We start from the raw sequence: 20461 nt of genomic DNA on the forward strand, positions 1-20461 counted from the left end.
GAGATTTTCCAGTTAATTGGTGAATGATTTGCTTTTCTTTGGCTATCCACGGCTGATACTTTGGTGACACTCATTCTGCTGCCAGGGTTACACAGATGAGCCTGTGTCCAAGATCTTGTGTCATGTAGAAGATGGGACCATTGTCCAGCTGGATCGATGGAATCTCCAGGTTGAGCGCAACCCAGATTTGCCACAGGATGAGCTGGAAGATGGGTCACGTAAGGTTAGAGCCTTTTTTTCCCTAGGGAAACTATAGTATAATTAAGAGCATTTTTGCTCTTCTCTCTTCCATGAGAGGTGTGAGTGCTGAAGCTCTACAACCTTTTCAATTTCTTATTGCATCTTTTCCTATTATTCTCCAATGTGTCCGGGGGCACGTGAACCTTAGTATGTATTGGCCATGTTATTTGTTGTTTGTAACTCAGACTTTGAGCATTTGTCTCAGTAACCAAATCCTGGTAAAAATCCATGGCATCTCATTGTTTTCCCTCCATTTAATCAAGGGTGGCAGAAGAAGGAACCCAGTGACCACTATTCATTCCTAAATTTGAGACACATCTAAAAACATACAGATAATTTAAATATTACTTAAGATTCTGCTGGTAAATACTAACTGTTCCCTTCTTTACAGCTAAGAATAGTGTATCTTTGGATTTTACATCTTTGTCTGTGAGTCTCCATTAGTGAGATCATCTCTCTTGAGAGTTTAAGATTGGGAAAATCTGTGTGAAGGGATCACATATACATTGATAAGTTATAGGGCAGGTGATGTTGAATCTGTCACTGACATTTAAAAAATATATATATATTTCTATGCACCAATTTCCTCTTTTCAGTTAGAATTTCCAGCTTATTTATTGGATGCTACTCTTCTCTCTGTACAGCTCTGCTGGGCCAGTATAATGATGAAGTGGCCAGATGTGTGCTTTGCTATCTCATGCATCCTCAATAAAATTAGGGCTTCTTGTCTGGCACTTGCATTGCTCCTGGTTATATATTAAGCAAGAAAAACACAGCTTGAGTTTTATTCATCATGTTGAGCTTGAAGTGCCAAGCAATTAGGAAAACCTATATATTGACATGTTAAGTGGAGAAATGCTCTGGAAAATCTCAATGAGAAAGTAAATGAGGAACTTTATAATACGTTTGCAAAGATACTTCTATGATCATAAAGCTCAGTAAATGTGTTTGCATTCTTTGTCTTTTGTATGGAGCATCTCCCACAGGCTATTACTAGCCTTCTGAGAAGAACAATTTCTTACATACACTTCCCATTTTCTTTTTAGGCTTTCAGGAAGTGCCAAATTTAAAATAGTTAATTCCTGGTGTGGCATGGAATATTTAATCTGTGCTGCTTTTACATGTCTTTCTATTATCTAATTATAGCTTCCGCTCAATGTCTTCAATAATTACTTCAGCCTTGGGTTTGATGCACATGTTACACTGGAGTTCCATGAATCCAGAGGTAAGAGGAGTGTTTTACTTCCTTAGCCTTGGGTAATTATTTTATAACTTATGAATAAATTTGGATTTAATGCCCTTTTCTGAATTCTTATAATTCAGGAAGATTGCTAGAACACACAAACCACAAGTAGGAAGAAAGCAATTGTATCAGTTTTATAGTGAATTTCCAAGAGATTTGGTAATTTCAAAAAGAAAAAGAAAATGCAAGAAAAAATGGAATCCACTGGAAGAAAAGAGCTAAAATGGGAGCTTTTCAAAGTTTTTGACCTTCTGAAGTGAAACCTGGTACAAACATAAAGGAGATTTACTGGCACAAGTGTCAGTGCAAGAGCAGAAAGAACAAATGTAATTCAGGTGCAAGTTTTCCCAACAGTGTGAAAGTGGAGGGAGGAGAAGATCTGTGAGGCTGTGAGAGAAGCAGAGTTGCAGAAAGATAACTGCGCTCTCAAACCGAACGGCTGTTTCCTATGGGTGAATACAACATAATGTCATTGGACTTGGTACAGACCCAGAACGTATCTCTGGAAATGAAAGGCTTTAATGAAGTCCACAAACTGTCAGCAATTTGAGCTGTTGAAGCATCCTGCTTGTCCCCTTGCTGATGGCAGTTATACCACTCAACCCAAGTGTGACTTTGGAGTGATGTGAACTGTGAAGATTTGTGTGGTTTAGGCAAGCATGCCTGTGTGAACAGACCTTCTCCAATTGCTTGTGCTCACTTTTTGATCATTTCAGCTTCATAAGAATGCTTTTCTTCTGAATGGCGGCCTCCCTTATCTTCATTTTCATATTATCAAAGTGTCATCGCAAAATGAAAAGATGGCACCTGAATGCCATATTAAATAAAGAGCAGAGTGCATGATGGAATGAGCTAATGCATATTTTATAATGTTTAAGACTGCTTCAAGCTTCAAGAATAATAACGAGGGGCCACAAAAGGGTGTAGAAATGAAATGATGACAGCTGTATGCATTTATTTTTTTATGAATGTATATTGCCATGCATTGCTAATGTGACTGTGAATATACTGTGCTTGGCTACTTTCTCACTTAATGGAGGCATTACTTAATAATGAAGTTATGGTACCCTATAAAGAATGAATATTATTCCAGAGATGCCAGTGTTTTAAAAATTTACATTGGTGAAAAAATACTTGGCAGTGCAAGCTGTCTGTCTTTGAGTGGGTATGTGGCTAGGAGAGCTTTTTGTAGTATAAATGTCTGCTCTTGCAAGTCATTCTGTTGGTGTTTCCTATCAACTCAAATGCTAAAAGATACGAAGTCACTTTTCAATGTTTTAGGAGAGGAAAGCTTATATTTTTGTTGCTGATGCATGGGTTTTATTGCGTTTCATGTGGAATTAAGTAAAGCAGAACAGATTATGATATCTTCTACAACTGATAAAAATCCAGATAAACTCTAGAAGATTTGGGCAAAACCTGTAGCACTAGCATGACTGTTGCACCTGACCCAGTAAGATAACTAGTTGTATGTATGTAGTTTATGTGGGGCTATTAAAATCACACATTTTTGTTCTTAATTAAAAAAAAAAAAAAAGCATACAAAAAACATTCAATGAACATTCTCTCTCCCCCACACCATAAAAAAAACAGAAGTATTCTTTTAGACCCCCACGAAGGGAATCCAAAATAAATTAGATTGATTTGAATTCTCACTGTATCAGGCCATTTATGCTGTGGAAATTGCTCAATTGTTATATTTTAACTAAACAGTAATTGCAGTGTCTCAGAGGAACCTCTGTGTGAATGTGGCCTTTTCCCTGGCAACCTCTGCACTTTTCTTGTGACTAATGAGATTGAGACTTGAGGGCTGGCTCCAAGCCCAGTGCATTTAGCTCTCCTTCAGGAAGCTTTCTTGGTAGAAAATCTTTCTAGAGGTCACAGTTTCTCCTTTCATAATGTTTATGCTCTGGTAGAGCAGGGAATATGCACTTTACTTTGTCTCTTGTTGATGCGAGCTTGAGAAGGTTGAGGATGGAGTGAGCCTTGGATATGCAGTCAGTAATTTACTTCTACAATCAAAATTGCATTCTAGTCAAATTTAAGCTCTATTCCACATAGTAGAAAGAGTGTTTCCTCCGTACACCTGCTCATCTGCCATGTCAGATGTAGGAGCGGTTTGGTATCTTGAAAGACTGCTGAGTCCCTGACCACAGAAAGGCTTCTTCTTGCTTAGCTGATTCCAAACTGGGGCTTTTGTTCAGGTCAGTGTTTGTCACAAGATCCGTGTGGCAGCCAGCACCCTGGTGGCTTTTGCCATCAAGGATTTCCACATCACTGAACGTGAACCATGGGCACTTATTTGAGCCTTCAGGACTCACCCACTTTGTAGCATGGGGTTCTGAGACTTTCTGTGAAGAGCTGTCAGCTCAGTAAGTGAATAAAAGATGAGGTTTACTTAGCAATTAAATTATTAGTATTAAGAAAAGGTGACCCTGTATGTATGCTAGGCTCACCCATGCAGCGCAACAAAAGAGTGATAAAAAAGGTGGGCAAACGATCACACAGAAAATGAAGTAGCTCATTCTTTTGAAGTGGAGCATTATATTGTGAGATGTAGTGACTTAAAACTAGATGAGTTGTTTCAAGTGGTTGTTTGAGAAGAAGTAATATGGAAGTGTTTACAACAGTGTGATGCTTTAGCCAGAAGAACTGGACCAGCGCTTGGATGGTTTTGCTAGAGGATCACTGAGCAAGAATAGGTGATTCACTGTGCTGTCAATGAATACAGTATCAGAAGGACCGTTTCTTATATCTCTGGATGCTGCAGACTTAGGATAGCAGTCCCCATGGAGGCACAAAAATGATTTGTATTCTGAGAAACATTATGCTGTGAGATCAAAGGAACTCCATTTAGGTTATTGGAGAGAATATTAAGAGGTAATTTAATCACCACCCATAAGTATTTACTCAGGGAGAAGATATCTGATGGTTGAGGTCCTTTAAATCTAATGGACAGAGCAATATAATAAGATTTAATGGTTGGCAGTGGAAAATCAGAAATGCTCAAGATAAGAAAAATAAACCAACAAGCATTTATTTTAATGAGGAGAATAATTAAGTGTTGCATGGGCCTTACTACTGGACTATTAAAGTTCTGTGTCACTTTGAGTCTAATCAAAATGAAGAATCTCTCTAAATAGATTTAAAATAACCTTTTATAGTTTACTGCATGGATATTTGGGTAGAGATGTCAATTCCAGCATACCTTCTAGATTTCCATTTTGTGATGCATCAGGATGTTTTTTCACCTTAATGCATACTTTGAAGCAGAACTAATGTTTAGTGAGTTTCTAATAACTCTTAAAGAAATATGATGTATGTTGGTGGAGTTGGAAGCCTCACAAATGGTATGGAGAAAAGTCATCTGAATGATGGTAAATAAATAAATTGTATTATTGTTACTTTTTTGCTCATATTTCCATCTCCTTTCATTATACAGGAAAGGGGAAGAATTGAATATCAGTGTTTGAAATCTGGTGGCAGATAATGGCACGGATGCAGGAACTAAAAAAAAAAAAAAAAAAAAGTGTTAATGTTCATATTTTTACTGTGGTGTGTATAAAAGCTCTGTAGGAATGAATCTGAAGGTACAGTGGAATCTACTCAGTTTATTTGCGTGCTCATGTTTTTCCTTTGTGTCCTTCCACAGAAGCAAATCCAGAGAAATTCAACAGCCGATTTAGAAATAAAATGTTTTATGCAGGGGTGAGTTCATGTGATTCGTTTTACAGAATGATGTGATGTTACTTGCTTGGATGTTTTACTATATCCCTTCTCTCTCACTTTCTCACACGAGGGGCTAATGCCGATTTATTTTGCCTGTTGCAATTTAAAATTCATGTGTCCTCTTTCTGGCAGTGACACGCATATGCCTGTTTGAGAGTGCCAATTGTCTTATAGTGCTTGTTTAGACATAGCACTGATCACGTTTTACTCCCCCTGCTTCTGGCTCACAAGACCCTCAGCAAAGAGTTCCAGTTTTTCCAGTGTTTGGGCAGCACACTTGTACTGAGGTTCCTGGAGAAATGCTCCAAGTATTAGCCTGCATCTTTTTGGCTTTAAGGAGTTGTCTTGGATGTATGGTCATGGGTAGTAGAAGCCAGTGATCAGCTATTTGGAGTGACTTATTTCCATATTATCGTATGTGTTTATGCAAATAAAAGAATATGCTGTTTTATTCAGAAGAGATGTGTACAATACTTTATTTTAAAGTTCAGTTTAAGTAGACACACAAATTTGATAGTACATGGCATACTGTATGGCTTACCAGAGGATGACTTCCAGCATGCCCGTGTGCCTTCATGGCACATGACACACAGCAATAAATGTGAGCAAGAATTTGCATTTATACCATTGGGTTCCAAAGGACATAACCTCTCAAAAGGAGAAGTATAGCTTGAAAAATAATAGATATATATACGTAAGTCATATTTTCTGAAAGCAGGAAAGAATAGGTTTAACAAAAGGATAGCACTAGGTAATGAGCTGTCTGGTGAGATAAGAAATTTGGAAAGAGTGGAGGCAATGATGACCATTCCTACTCTCGTTTCTGTTCTAGGCAGCCTTTTCAGACTTCTTGCAAAGAAGCTCAAGAGATTTATCCAAGCACGTTAAAGTTGTGGTAAGTATAGGAAATCGTGTTTTCGTACTGTGAAAAGAGGTGGGGAAAGGCAGAGAGAGCGAGGTGAGAGTTTAATGGCTCTGTTACTTTTCAGTTTTGAGCATGACATTTGCAACACATTCCAAGGAAAGTCTTGGGAAAGCTGTTACAAAGCAGCAACACTTCTCTTGTCTGTGGCTCCATTCAGCAATTTCTCTGTGCTCTGTCACTTTGGCTTTGTAGTGTGATGGTACAGACCTGACTCCAAAGATCCAGGAGCTGAAGTTCCAGTGTATAGTGTTTTTAAACATTCCCAGGTAAGCTCAAGATAGATGCTTGGAGAAAATAGAAAGTAATATTACCACTACTAATAGTAAAAAAATAAAAACAAACCTGCAGGTTGTTCTAGGTTGGGTGGATGTGCAGGAAGTGTATTGCTACTGTGCTGCCTTTCTGAGAGCTAGCTGCTTATGATACTGCTAATTAGCAGCACGAAAAAGGATCAGAGCCTGGGATGCGGCAAAATTTTCCTTTGAAAAGGGTATCCAGTGATGCAGAGCTAGTAGAAAATATTGTTTTAACAAACATGCTTCCAGATGTTGTCCACCTAACCTGCAAACCAGACAGTAAACCAGGCACAGCTGCCTCGTCTTCTGCTTTACTAGAAACAGTGTGAGAAACAAAAATATCAGTATTTTTCAAGAAAATAACATAAATCCTGTTGAAAGAAATGCTCTTTTTCTCAATATAGTAGAAGATGTTCCAAATAGAAATATGTTTATATTTTAAAAAATTGTCTTCCTCCTGCTCTCTAGACTAGTGGTCCCCAAAATCCTTTGACTGTGTGCATGTATTGGTAATTAAGAAAATTTTTTAGCATGAAAATGTGTATTTATTATCTATTTGTGTGTTAGTGTTCTAGTGGATTATACACTTTATAAAAGAGACAGAAATAGAAGTTAAAAGAGGATGTGACAAAGATGAAATAGCACTACTTAAAATATAATTTTATTAATAGTGTGGAATATATTGTCTTCCTACACCACAATGGATTGTCTTCTGCAACCCGCTTTGGAGTCTACTGCATTAGACAGCCGACCTTTTTGTTCCACATGCAATCCCAAACACATGGGAGTCCTGCATTGCCTTCACTGCAAGCTTCTATTTTGTGTCTCCCTTCTTCTGTTACTCTTTAGATCGCTTTTACATCCACCCTTGAATGGTAGGAAAGGTAGACATAACAGCTGCATCTGTTCCTGTTCATTTCTCCCTGCCTTCTCAAGTTATGTAACCTTTTGCAATTCTTATACCACCAGGGCTTATGAGTCAGCAGGGAGAGATGAAATGGAGATCTGAGGCTGCGTCTGCGGCCCTTTGCCTTCCTAGCAGAGGGGATAAGAAACTTTCACACAGGCAAATTGCAGGTGCCAGGGAAGCTCAACAGCTGATCTGCAGAGTAGACCAAGGGTGGAGAAAAAAATGCTGCTGCTCTGTTGCCTGTTTGGTATTTCTCCCATTTCCTTTCTTGTAGAGGAACCTGCCAAAAACCACGATGAATAAACTTGTGAGTGATGTACCAGCTTAGAAATTAGGGACCAGTTTCCCTCTTTCTTCAGTCCTTTCCAATGTAACTATTAATTGTCCTTCAACTGAATCCTGAAACATTTGTTTAGGTTCCTATGGGAGGAGATCAGTACAGGCCAAGAGTCAGGCTAATAGTCAGGACCCATCAGGGAAAATTACTTTCTCAAAGCTTGCTTTCCAAATTTTCTGTAGGTATTGTGCTGGCACAATGCCCTGGGGAAACCCTGGAGATCACAGAGACTTTGAACCTCAGCGCCATGATGATGGCTACATTGAAGTCATTGGGTTTACCATGGCCTCACTGGTGAGTATACTGCAAGTGCTACCCTGCCTGAAGTTGTGACCAGACTCAGTGATATTTGTCCACGTTAATGTAAGAACAGCATAACTCTGTATTCAGCTGAAGCCAAAATATGCTCTGCTGTTAGGTTTTAAATGAAGGGACAAAGTGTAGTTTTTAAATAAAGAAGTGATATTTAATAATAACAATATAATCTTTGCAAAGTACTACAAATTCACCCATAGCTAGCAATGCTTTAAAATGCTCTCAAATTAAACAGCAAGATTATGACAGTCAATCAAACAGTATGAAGACATGTTATTACTGTGGGAATGTTCTATGGTCAAATAATTAATGCTATTTCTTTTTAGCTTTTGTGTATTTCAATTAGTGACATTAAAATTCAATTTTTTTTTAATAATATTCACTACTGGAAGCATATGTCAAAGATTATATGAAATTATTTTCCCTAGCATGTATTTCTTCTCTTAAAAATTAGCTGTTTTGACAAATGAAATATTTTTTTTTTTAATTTGAAAATTCTTTGAAAATTTTTTGCTTTTGAAGGTTAGAGAAGGAGTACTTATCTAAATAGCATGCAGTCATTTACTGAGTGTATTTTCAGCTGTCATAAACAACAGAGAGATACAAAACTTGAAGGAAATGTATTGCAACTGTGTAGGTCATCAGGCTGTAGAAGTGACATGTAGCCTACCCTATTTTGAGGGATGGGGACTTAACATTCTTTGGAGGCAATGTCTGTGCAGTGAAACTGGGCAAAAGTGATTCTTAACCACTTAAATGGCTCTATTTGACTACCTGTACTTCTGTTCTAAAACCATTATTTTTTTCTTTTTCATTTGGGATTAAAAAAATATGTCAGTATTTTTTTGATTACCCCTCAAGTTGCACCAGGGGAGGTTGAGATTGGATGTTAGGAAATACTTCTTCCCTGAGAGAGCGATGAGGCATTGGAATGGGCTGCCCAGAGCAGTGGTAGAGTCACTGTCCTTGTAGGTGTTCAGGAAACATTCAAATGTTGCACTCAGGGACATGGTTTAGTAAGAAATATTGGTGATAGGTGGACGTTTGGAGTGGATGATCTTGGAGGTCTTTTCCAACCATAGTGATTGTATGATTCTATGCTGAAGTTCCTACTCTTAAGTCATTTCTGCTCTCTTTTGTGTGGACTAGGTAAAAGCTAATTATTAATAAGCCTATTTTCACTAACCTTGTACTTTATTTGTTGTGTGATCTATTGCATTCATTTAATACCCCTGAAAATGGTGTTTCTTTCCTTAAATATATATTTGGAGAAATAAAGTCAATAAAAGGCCATCTGAATCAACGGTTGTTTCTTTAGAAGTGGTTCAGAGTATAGATTCTTTTATGGCCTCTCTTTTGATTAATCTAATGAAGTAGGGTATTAACCCACAGGTAGGAAAAATTCTATTAGCATTGTAGATCTTGTGGAAGGAACTTTTGCCACTTCACCTCCTGAAGATGTTAGATTTGATTTTTTTTTAAGAATTAGGGCCCTTTGAGCTGCTGTTTCTCCCTAGAGGAAGCTTAGTTCAGAACTGAGTATGTGTATACATACATTGATTGTGATGCTGTGGATGTAACCCTTGAACATGCAATTTTGACTTGCTCTTTACAGCTCTCAGATGCGCTTGGTCTCAGAGACCGAGAAAGAGCAGTAATTTATAATTATTAGTAGTCATATTATCATTTTTTTCCCAGTAATATGAGATGCAAAGAGCAAGAGTAAGGTCTTCACTAGTATTTCAAATGTTCATTCAGATTTTTTTTTTTTTTTTTTTTGCATATTATAGCTAATACTCACATTCCTACATTGCTAATTAATAAAAATACATTACTGTCCAAACATGTCTGCTTAAAACTTGAAGAATCTGACCATGCTCTCATTATATTTCTTTGGACTCTATTCTTGAACATGGTATTTAACTGGTTTTAACAAGATTCTTCTTGCTCTTTTCAGCCTGTCTGGTCTTGATGTTGAATTGCTATGTAAACTCTCATAACTGGGGATTTTAGATTTCTCTAATTCACATTAGGGACTATATTCTGTTCAGGAAGGGATAATCATCTTTCTGTCTCTCAGATTTACTAAATTAGGGTTGATATTTAAAAGGTGAAAAAAAGTTGCATTATTGTTGGTGTAAAACAAACCAACAAAATATATCAAAACCTTTAAGAAGAAACACATTAGAGCATGTGTGTGTATACATATTTTGTGTTTGTGTGTAAAATATACTTGACATATAGAAATTGATGAGACATGACGCAAATGATCAGGTAACTGTCCTATTTCATCTGCTTGTTGCCTACCAGTTTTCTTTGTGAAACGTTAAGTCCTGCTTTTCAATTTTTGAATGAAAGTACATTCACTGTCTCCACTGTCCTTGATGTGAATGCCTTACACACGTGTGCTGATTAATACTCATTGTTGGCATTTTGTATTTTTTAAATTGCCTGAAATGTCTGTTTTGAGGTGTCTTTCTCCTTCCCTTTTAACTTCTTTTTCCCCCAAGGCTGCTCTCCAAGTGGGTGGTCATGGAGAGAGGCTGCATCAGTGCCGTGAGGTGACGCTTTTAACGTACAAGTCTATCCCCATGCAAGTGGATGGTGAACCTTGTCGGTTGGCTCCCTCACTCATTCGGATCTCCTTAAGGAACCAAGCCAACATGGTGCAGAAGAGCAAGAGGAGAACATCCATGCCTTTGTTGAATGAGTGAGTTGGATGCATGCATATCCTAATGCCAGGAGGCCTGTCTGAGGCAGCATATTCAGTCATGGAATTTGCATGTATTGAACTTGCAGTGCATTAAAAAAATAAAATAAAAGAAATCACATATCCTGAACTTTCTTCCTACTGTACTATAAATAATTTCCTGGCTTTCTTTTGTTCTTTTACCTTCTGGATTCCCTGCTGCCTTGCTTTTAGGAAGGCTTGTATCTTTTAGTTATTTATTTAGAGAAGTATGTGAAGGCTCAGTGTTGCGCCCCTTGGCTTATGTTGGCTCTGCACGTACATGGTATTAGCCCTTAAATTTCTTATGATTTGTTTTTTGAACTTTATCAGCCTGATTTTTAGTCTCCATTGAACACTCTAATAAACTGCCACAACCAAGAACTACTCAGGACCTCTCGCAGTTTCAACTGTGGGAACATGCTGCCTTGGACTCCTAAAGGAGAGGGGTCTGTCGGCATGGAAAGGGATATTTGTACTTTGTAGGGAATCGTTCTCCAGTACAGAAACCCAAATTAGAAAGTCCTGTCGGAATTAGCTAAAACTGTAACTCTTCCTCTGGTTTCCATGCTCAATGGGAAGGAGATTGCACTACTGAAGATTGGATTGGTGGATTAGGGAAACAGTGATTAGGGAAAAGATAGGGGAATATAGTCAGAGAAGGAAAATGCATAGCATAAGAAAAAGGTAGCACAAGCAGTGGAAAAGGTGAACAAAGAAAAGCAAAAATAACAGGAAATGGGGAACATGCAAGGAAAACAAGACTGAAATAACTTTCTTTTTCATAGTTGAATCTTATTTTTAAGTATCAAGCAACATTTTAATTTAATCTAAGAAAATGCTTATGAAATGAAATAATTAAGTTTATTTTTGTAGAGCTGTAATTCTCATATACAAGCTCTTTATTTTTGCTAAGATGAGGCATAGTAAGTGCCTTTGCTGTTTCCAAGTATTCAAGTGATGCAAAACAATCTGTCTGCTATACAGACAGGTACTGCCTAAAAGCTTGAAGTTATCAAGTTATCGTAGTTCGTTCAAGCACCCAAGCATGCAGTGAAGATTTCACTTTTCTGGGGAGCTGAGTTTGGGTATTTTGCTGTTACAGCTGTTATGGTGACAGGAAATAAGTGAAGCAGTGTTTTTGAAGAGAGGTGATGTCTTGCATTAGACTAATATAATTGGAAAAGTCAGCAAGGTCTCAGGCACACACCTCTTCAGGTATTTTAAAGGTTGTCTGTGTTTTCAGTCTTTGTCATGAAGTGAAAGACATTGCTTCTCTTCAAACTTTGTCTTCAGCCCTTAGAAGTGTCATGTCATCTTCTGTTTGTCAATCTGTTCATGTAATCAAAGCCTCCTTGGTTACTTCCAGCATCTTCCTATTCAGTTTAGCACATGGTGTTCTCTTTCAGAGACTAATGCTTTAAGCTTCAGTTAGAGGCACATATCTGCAATGCACAATTGCTGTTTGTCAGGAAAATGCATAAGGCATACTCATTGCTCTAGAGTAGTGAAGAATAGCAGACTATTGCTTGTGTGCAGTGATGCCTGATTTCATCCAGCCACCTCAGCTCCTTCATTTCTGAAATCTGGAATTTGGTAGAGAACAATCCTGAGGTATCTCTTCCTACGCTGATGGGAGCTAATGCAAATGTTTATATTTTGCTTTTTTAAAGAAAATTCCTGATACTTTGATCTGCTAATTTGATCTTATAAGCAGCATGGCTACGCTTGGTTTTTGATATCCAAATTTGAACAGTAGTAGAGAAATGCAGAGTCATAATGATGTCAGTAGTGAAGATGATATTCTTTCTGGTTTAACCTCATTTGAACATGCTGCAATGTGTTTTGATGCTATCTGAGTCTTCTTATTTGATCAAGATATGTGTGCACACCTGTGTTTTGGAAAAATACAGATGATCTGGTAACTACTATAATTTCAGCTTCACGTGTTGGAAATAATGTGTATATATCTATATATGTGTGAATGTACATTTCTAACAAGTGTCAAAGGGGAATGAGAGAGGAATTGAATATTCTATTGTGACAAAAAGTAAATGGAATGTTTAAAGGTTAAACTCCAGGAGGCATTTAATATTTTATTAAGTTAATTCACTGTGATGCAGATTTGTAGTATTTCACAAGAGAAAGCTTTAGATTAAATGTGCATTTATACTTCTTAACTCAGTCCATTGAAGACTTCCAGAAATTCTTATACTTTATATATACACACACACACACACACACACACACACACACACATATATATATATATACACACACATACATTTCTTCTTAAGATTGTCACCTGAATGTTAGATGTTTGAGGTTGGTGAGTAAGTCTGGTGCTATCTCTGCAATTGTTGGAGAACTGTTCCTGAGCAACTTGCAAGAAAAGTGCTTTTAAAATTATCTGCTGTCACAGTAACTCAGAGCTGCTGTTACTGCCAGCCTTGATGTGTTGATAGGAGAACAGTGGGATTGTTCTTTGAAATTTTATCTAGTCCAATGTAATAAGTGGAAAACTATTTTTTATTTTTTAGAAATTTTACACCGTGACTCTGTTTTCTTATCCTATTCTTACTTGTTCTGGGAGTTTTGAAGAGAAGGGATTTGGAAAGGGTAGAGAGCTTGTTGTTTGTTTTGTGGATGCCTTTTAATTTCTGGGGAATAACAGTATTTTAAATTGAAGAACCCATATTTAGTGCAGATGAGAGGCAACAGAAACTCCAAACTTCTGTCACTGTGAGCATGAGAGCTTTAGAAAAATGATTCTTTTCTGACTGTCAGACTTGCCCATCTTCCTGACTCTAGTTGTTCTCTTTCAAAACATGTAGATAATTCTAGAGAGGACACTTGTATATGGGGAAAAAATGAGTTAAAGCTTGTTTGTTTGACCTGCTTTTTTTTTTTTTTTCCTCTGTTTTCCCACTATTGTGCTTTTATACCTTATAATTGCACAGACATTGCCTTATATTTCTACACAAATCTTCAAGGTTGAAATTTCTTCCTGCTGAGGGCTTTTTATCTCTTAATTTGACTTTCTCAATGTGTAGGGTAAAGTTTAACAGAATTTTAGAAAAGGTAAAAGTTCTTAGTTTTTAAAAATAATTAAATAAAACATTGACCATGCAATCAAATTAAGGAAGAGATCTTCTACTGTGGAGTTACTTGAACTGAAGGAGCATCCATTTCCTGTAGTAACTATCAGGGAACAAGTCAACATGCTGTGCCAAATTTTGTCTGAACTGAGGAAACCATTGGCAAATGTATTTAGTTAACTAATTTTTCTTCATAGAATGCTTCTTCTAGTTTGTTTCTAATGGAGGCTGTTAAAAGGCTGGCATAATCTCTTTCTCATCCTACAATGCATTAAGTCTACAATAGAGATAAGTAGCAAACCAGTAAAGTGTTTCAATCGAGAAGCAATTTTCAAAGTCCAAGGAATATTAACAATGAGGTTATACTGTTGACATTTAGTTGTGGATTGAAACAAGGCAGATAGTTGGACTGTGGAAAAAAGGCAGATTTATTTGGACTGTGGAAAAAAGGCAGATTTATTTGGTTGTTTTTCCCCGTTGGCTGCAAAATGTACCAGTGAAAACAAATCTTTCTGCAGTGACATTAGCAGACCCTTCCCCTTTCCCTTTTCCGTCCCTTCCTCCCCTCCCTTTCCCCTCCCCCTTGCCCTTCACTTTGTAAATTATATTCCTAATCTCCTTCCCTTTAAAGATTTGGCAGCTAAATTCCAATTCCTGAATCTCCTTTATTGATCATGGTTAATATGTGAAAGAGAGAACATGAGAGCTTGATCAAGCCAAGAATGTAGTGTTGTGGTATAAAAGCAAAATATTTCTGGAATTAAAAGAGAAACTGTGGTGTGCTTTTCCAGGAATAATCTTCTGATTAGAAACTACAATTCAATATTCCAGTCAGTAGGTTTTAGTTAATGATCACTGTACAAACCCCCAAAAGATGACTTTTAGTTTGAGTTCAGGAAGAATGGAAGAAACAGTCTTCGTGATATAAAAAAGAGAAGAGGGAGGAGTTTATCGATAAAACAGTGTTTCATTCACTTAAAGGAAACAAAGGGATTATTTAAATAAAAATACTAAGAGTCGGTCTTGGGAGACTATAAAAAATGCATGTTTCCCTAAAGTACGTGAAGGAGGGATGGAGACAGCAGTTTTCCATTGTGGATACAAAATCTCTAGTAAGGGTATTTTTCTTTCTTGAAATTAACTGAAGTTGATCAAACTTTGCAGACAATTCTATCCATTCAGATTTTGACTTTGTTTGGAGACAACTGCATTTATTCAGATCTTGGCTTTGATGTTTGTTTGCATTTCTGGACGTGCTTCCAAAGTCTGCTGCCTTGAATTTTTCAGTGCCTGTGGAACACATATCCTGGGGCTCCCAGTCTTTGTATAGCTGTTTACCTAGCTTGTCATTTGTCCTCCTCGCTCTTGTTTTCAGAAAGCTTTGAAGTGTCATGTAGAAATATTGTTCTCCATTTGCATGTTTTCTGTTGCTCTTGGCTTCCTAGTGTGACCTTGGAACTCTGCATGTATTTTCATTCAACTTTCATGTGACACATTCCTTTTGTTTCTGTTTAAATGTTGTATGTCTCTCTTTCTTCTCTTCCACTTTCTTCCCAATCTTTTTTTCTCACTCTCTCTCCCTCTATCTCTCTCTCTCTTTTTCTCCCCCCCTCTCCCTCTATCTCTCTCTCTCTTTTTCTCCCCCCCTCTCCCCTGCTTTTTTCCTTGTCTGTCCACACTGTGTGCTGCCTTTCTCTTGGCCACTCATTTCCCACTGCCTATAGTATCCATAAAGTGCAGTCTGCTGACCTGAGGAGAGTCTCAGCTCCCCCCGATTCCTTCACTGTGTGAGTATCTGGCTTTTTTCTACCTTTGAGGTTCTGTAATTTTCTGCTGTTCTCCTATGTGTTTTTCAGCCAGGAGACAAGACAGTAAAACAGTACAATCCAGTTACAAAAGAGTGACAGCATGCCAGATGTGGGGCAGCGGTTTCACCTGTAAAGATGCCAATACACAGTACATAAGCTGGATGACCAGGGCAGGTCTGGTGATTCTGACCATGACAAACCAAGAATACATTTTGACATACAAGTCCTTAGGACCACTCCTGAAAACAGTTTAGATAAAGAGGCTTTTTTCCTTATGCTTAAAGAAAAAAAAAAAATCACAGTATGAACAAACTCGGTCATAAAACATCTCCAAATAAAAACGATCAAAACAGAAAACTAGTGCCCCAAAGGAGTGGCATGGTATTGGCTGGAGCTGCATTCAAGGTGGAGGTGCCCCACCATGGTATTAATTTGATTGCTAGTAACTCTCGTCTAGTAACTTGCTTAGATAGAAGCTACATTATCCAAGAGACTAATATTTAAAATCCGATTGTCATGAACAGATTTATACACTTATGAGAGAGAAGCAGCAACATATTTATTGATATAAAGCAGTGATTTAACACAGATTAATTGTAAGTAAGGGTGACTTAACAAGATTTTCATCCAGGCAGTGCTCCCACTAAATCATGAGTGGATACCTTGACTTACTAAATTCCTTGAATTAAAGATGTAATGAGCCTAGTCTCAGACCTGGTCAATAGTTTGTGTCTAAAGGATTATACGTGCGCTGTCAATCTAATTTATAAACTTAGCAAAGCAAACAAAGCTTAGCAAACAGTACTGAGGATCTCTTGGTGTCAAGGGATCTCTGAAGCTGGTGTAACCTTAAGAAGTGTCCCTACTCAAGGAGATGTTCTGTCATGCAGACTGCTGTCTTGCAGGAGAGTTCAATGGGCTCTTGGGCCACTCACTTCTTTTGGGGTGGGATGATTGATTCATAGTCATATTTGCATACTGATTGCAGATGGTAGTTTCCTCCAGTTTTGGCATCAGTTGGACATTCTTCCAAATTTGACTTGATTTGGACATTGACCAGCACTGTGAATGCATAGCTCAAATTAGCTCTTGAGTATTATTCTTTAATGCTTCCCATGAATCCACATTGAGCTGGATGCAGCCATCATGATCAGTTGTATCCATCATGACTGCCACAGATGGTTAACTGCTTAAGTCAGATGCAGCCATCACAATCACCACTAGCCGTTATCACCTGAGCAGGGTCGTGGAAAATAATGGCCAGGTTAAAAGTGGGAAGCATACAGTTGCAGTGGTGAATTGGCCACTTACTTGTATAACTGTATGTGAGTATCTTCTATTTCATCCCCTTTATGGAAATGCAATATTATGAAAAATTCTATGTTCATAGTTAAGAAGTAAAATGAAATTAACAGCTTAATATATCAACTCAAGAAATACAGTTTGTCTTCAAAAATACTTTTTGACTGTTTGGTCCAAAAAAATGCCCCAAAATGTTTTGCTTTTTGTTGGCTTTCCTCTTGTCTTGCTTTACTGGTCTTTTCAAACAGGATTATCAAAGTAATGAATTGGAGATACATGAACAAAAATAGCAAATTCCAGAGCTAATAGTCCAGATATTCAGAGCAGAAACTTGATTTCAAGCATGATTCTTATTTCATGATATAAGAAAATCAATGGTATGTGTAAAAACAGAACCAACCAATGCTTTTCTGTTCTGAAAATAGAGCAGTTGTAATAGACAAAATATAAATGTTCAACAAGCCAAAGATTTTGGGGGAAAATTGATTGAATACTTATAAAAAGAGAAATTTTCATCAGTACCTAAGGGTTCTGGTAGATAACTAGTTAACCATAAGCCAGTAATGTGTCCTCCTGGTGAAAAAAGCTAATAGTATCCTGAGCTGTGGTTAGGAGGAGGCCACATCTTGAGTGCTGGCTTCAGTCCTCGCCTCCTCAGTCCAAGGAACATGGAACTGCTGGAGAGAATCCAACTAAGGCTGATGAAGGTACTTAAGGGATGAAGGAACTTTGGGGAAAGATGGAGAGCTGGGACTCATCAGCCTGAAGAAGGGAAAGCTTGAGGGTGGGGATTTGTGATGATGTAAAGATGTGAAAAAGGTGAAACCAGGCTCTTTTCAGTGGTATCTAGTGAGATGACAAGAGACAGTGGGTCCAAACTGAAACTTAGGAGATGCCATCTGAACATACAGGGAAGTGTGAACATAAGGGAGAGTGTTTGTACTGTGGTGGTGACTGGACTCTGGCATAGGCTGCCATTCACTTAAGGAACTCAAAAGCTGTTGGACATGGTCTTGGGCTAGTGCCTCTGATTGTCCCTCACTGAGCAAAAAAAGATGGACAAGATGATTTCCAGTGGTCCCGGTCCCATCCAGCATTAACCATTATGCAATTCCATCAAATTTTAGAAAGCTGCAAGTTCCTCCTTGTTATTTTGCAAATAAGGAAAGATTTCCAAATCAGTGTGCCTTCCGCGTGTATCATATTTGCTGTACTCTGCTGTGGAACAAAAACTAATTCAAAAAACTTCTCTCATATTGATTTAGTATCCTAAGCAAGCCTCTGCAAAACCTTTGAGATAAGTTTTATTGCTTACACAGAACATTAAGCATGCCATGGGTCTGGGACAGGGAGAATTGTCTCCAAGTTGAGGGATATCCCTTGGAAGATGACCTCCAAGTTCTGATAAAGTTTTTCTGAATGCCTCATTTGATAACAATTGTCAGAATAAAGCAGGCAGAGAGATTCATGAGTCCCAAACTAATTTATAAGTCAAAGATACTCTGTATCTTAACATCTGTAAAAATAGATTAAACATGCTGCTACACTGTGGCTGTCAATTAATGTGTCTGGCAAATTAAAATAAGAACCCATGAGGTATTAAGTAAATTTGATTTGGGTTGTGATGGCTTTGAGATTCAAATGTTCCTTTTCTTGTTGAGCAATATGTGAGCCCGAGCTACGTTTTGTACTGAACAGCATGGAATATTCTTTGGTGTCCCAGTGATAGATACAGCTTCTGTTAGATAAATTCCACAGTTTCTACAGCAGTGTACGCATGGGGATCTGGGGCAGCCAAAATCATTTGGCACATATGGTCTTTGTTGCAGAGACAGTGAAACTATAGTGTGATCTGTTTCAAATGTTTGCAGAGGGGCGCACAAGAACATATAAGTGTTGCATTTTTAATCAAGTCCCTTTCAAAACAAAGGGAGACTTCCATTTTCCAGCTGTGTTTATTAGAAATAAGAAGGATGTCTGTAGGATAGTACATTTGCTTTTTTTTTTTTTTTTTCTTTTTGATTGCAAGATCTTTGTAAATGGAAATACAAATATTGCCTTATCTGTAAAGGGATTCAACTCTTCAATAGAGTTGACAGAGTGATGATCACAGCAGGATGCACACATAGTATCTGTATGCATGGCATACAGGCTCTATGAATAGCAAAAGGATAAAAGGAAAAGATCTTTGTATTTAGAGATCCCAATGTTTTGTGTTTTGGGTTGAATGTGAGAATCGTCTGACTGGGGGAATGAGGCAAAAGGGGAGAATGTGTTACAGAGCAAGCTATTTTCCAAATGCATAAATAAGAATGAAAGTGTTTGTATACATTTTCCATTTTTTCTGTTAAAGAAATTATTAGAAATTGAATTTCCTGTTTGGCAGGTGAGCTCCTTCACTGGGATAGTTGCTGTCAGAGAATCCATGGTGCTTGGGAATGCAAAACACGAGAGGAGTAGAGCTTGCCTGGTGATAGAGAAGGAAAATGAAGGACAGGATTCTCTCTGGCACTTGGGCTTGTGTTTTAAATGTATGGGTGGGCCTAGCTTTTATACAGCAAAACACATGCACTTTTACAAGGTGAAAAAAAAGAGTGAAAGTCTAAGCACCACTGGGTTAACCTGACCTATCTGGGGTATAATTCAACAAACAGAAGGGAAAAAGCTACAGTGTTTCTGCAGTGGAGCTTGTGGGTGTGCTTGTTAGGTGTCCATCAGAAGAAAGTGGATTATTTTGGTCTATTGAAGAAGTAGTTATGTTTTAAGCAGATAAAAGCTGTCAAAAACACACTTATTTTTAATGTATAATTTGCAAGATTTTCCAATGAGATCTCAAAAGTAAGAGATCTTTTTCCTCCTCTGGTTGTTGTGTTCCATTTTCCAATTGTTCTAAACACTGGAACATTCAATTAGTTTTGCATGCTTATTTCTTCATTAGGAGATAGGTAATTCATTAATCTGTCACTGCAAATGTGCCTCAGAGGAGTGTGATATTCTCTAAAGTTTTATTTTTGCAAGGGAAGGGCAGGAGGAGATTTTAGCTTCCTTTGCTGTTTGCCTTATCATATTAAAATCTGTACGTGGGTAGTTTGATGAGGAATGTCTTCTGGAAGATCTATCAGAAATTTGTCAGAAATTTGTAAGAATTGTTGGACCATTTTTATCATCATCATCATTATTTCCTTCCTCCATGCAGACACAAAGAATAAGAAATGTATCACAGAGTTTATAAATAATTGTATGGAGATTGAGGCATATATAGTTTAAAAGTTTATCGTTGCAGTATTATCAGCTTGGTGGCATAGCAGTGCTACCTGCCTGCTATGCAGGAGCACCAAGAGCAAGACCCAGAATTCCTCTGCCTGTTTTCTCTTTCCTAAGAGCATGTTCTTTAAGAATGCAGCTGTGCTCCAAGTTGGCTGACATTGTCTTGACAGTTGCTGCAAGATCTATTGGGGTGAGAGGAAAAAATCACAGTTATGGGAAAAGCTGAGTGGGTTTTCTTGTTGAATGGAAGTTACATGAGGTTC

General features: G+C 37.7%; 1 protein-coding gene across 1 annotated transcript in view; it reads left to right on the plus strand.

Annotated features, from left to right (window-relative positions):
• DGKI (diacylglycerol kinase iota) overlaps nt 1–20461 on the plus strand; it is a 107251-nt gene that overhangs the window by 16730 nt on the left and 70060 nt on the right. Inside the window, exons 8-14 of the mRNA XM_042837764.1 lie at nt 86–223; nt 1387–1465; nt 5136–5191; nt 6045–6107; nt 6330–6403; nt 7863–7974; nt 10506–10705. Of these exons, the coding sequence (XP_042693698.1) occupies nt 86–223; nt 1387–1465; nt 5136–5191; nt 6045–6107; nt 6330–6403; nt 7863–7974; nt 10506–10705 (722 nt within the window). The remainder of the gene's footprint in view (nt 1–85; nt 224–1386; nt 1466–5135; nt 5192–6044; nt 6108–6329; nt 6404–7862; nt 7975–10505; nt 10706–20461) is intronic.

Source organism: Centrocercus urophasianus, unplaced genomic scaffold (assembly GCF_019232065.1).
Source record: "Centrocercus urophasianus isolate 14NV4802_14NV808 unplaced genomic scaffold, USGS_Curo_1.0 seq_73, whole genome shotgun sequence".
NCBI lineage: Eukaryota > Metazoa > Chordata > Aves > Galliformes > Phasianidae > Centrocercus > Centrocercus urophasianus.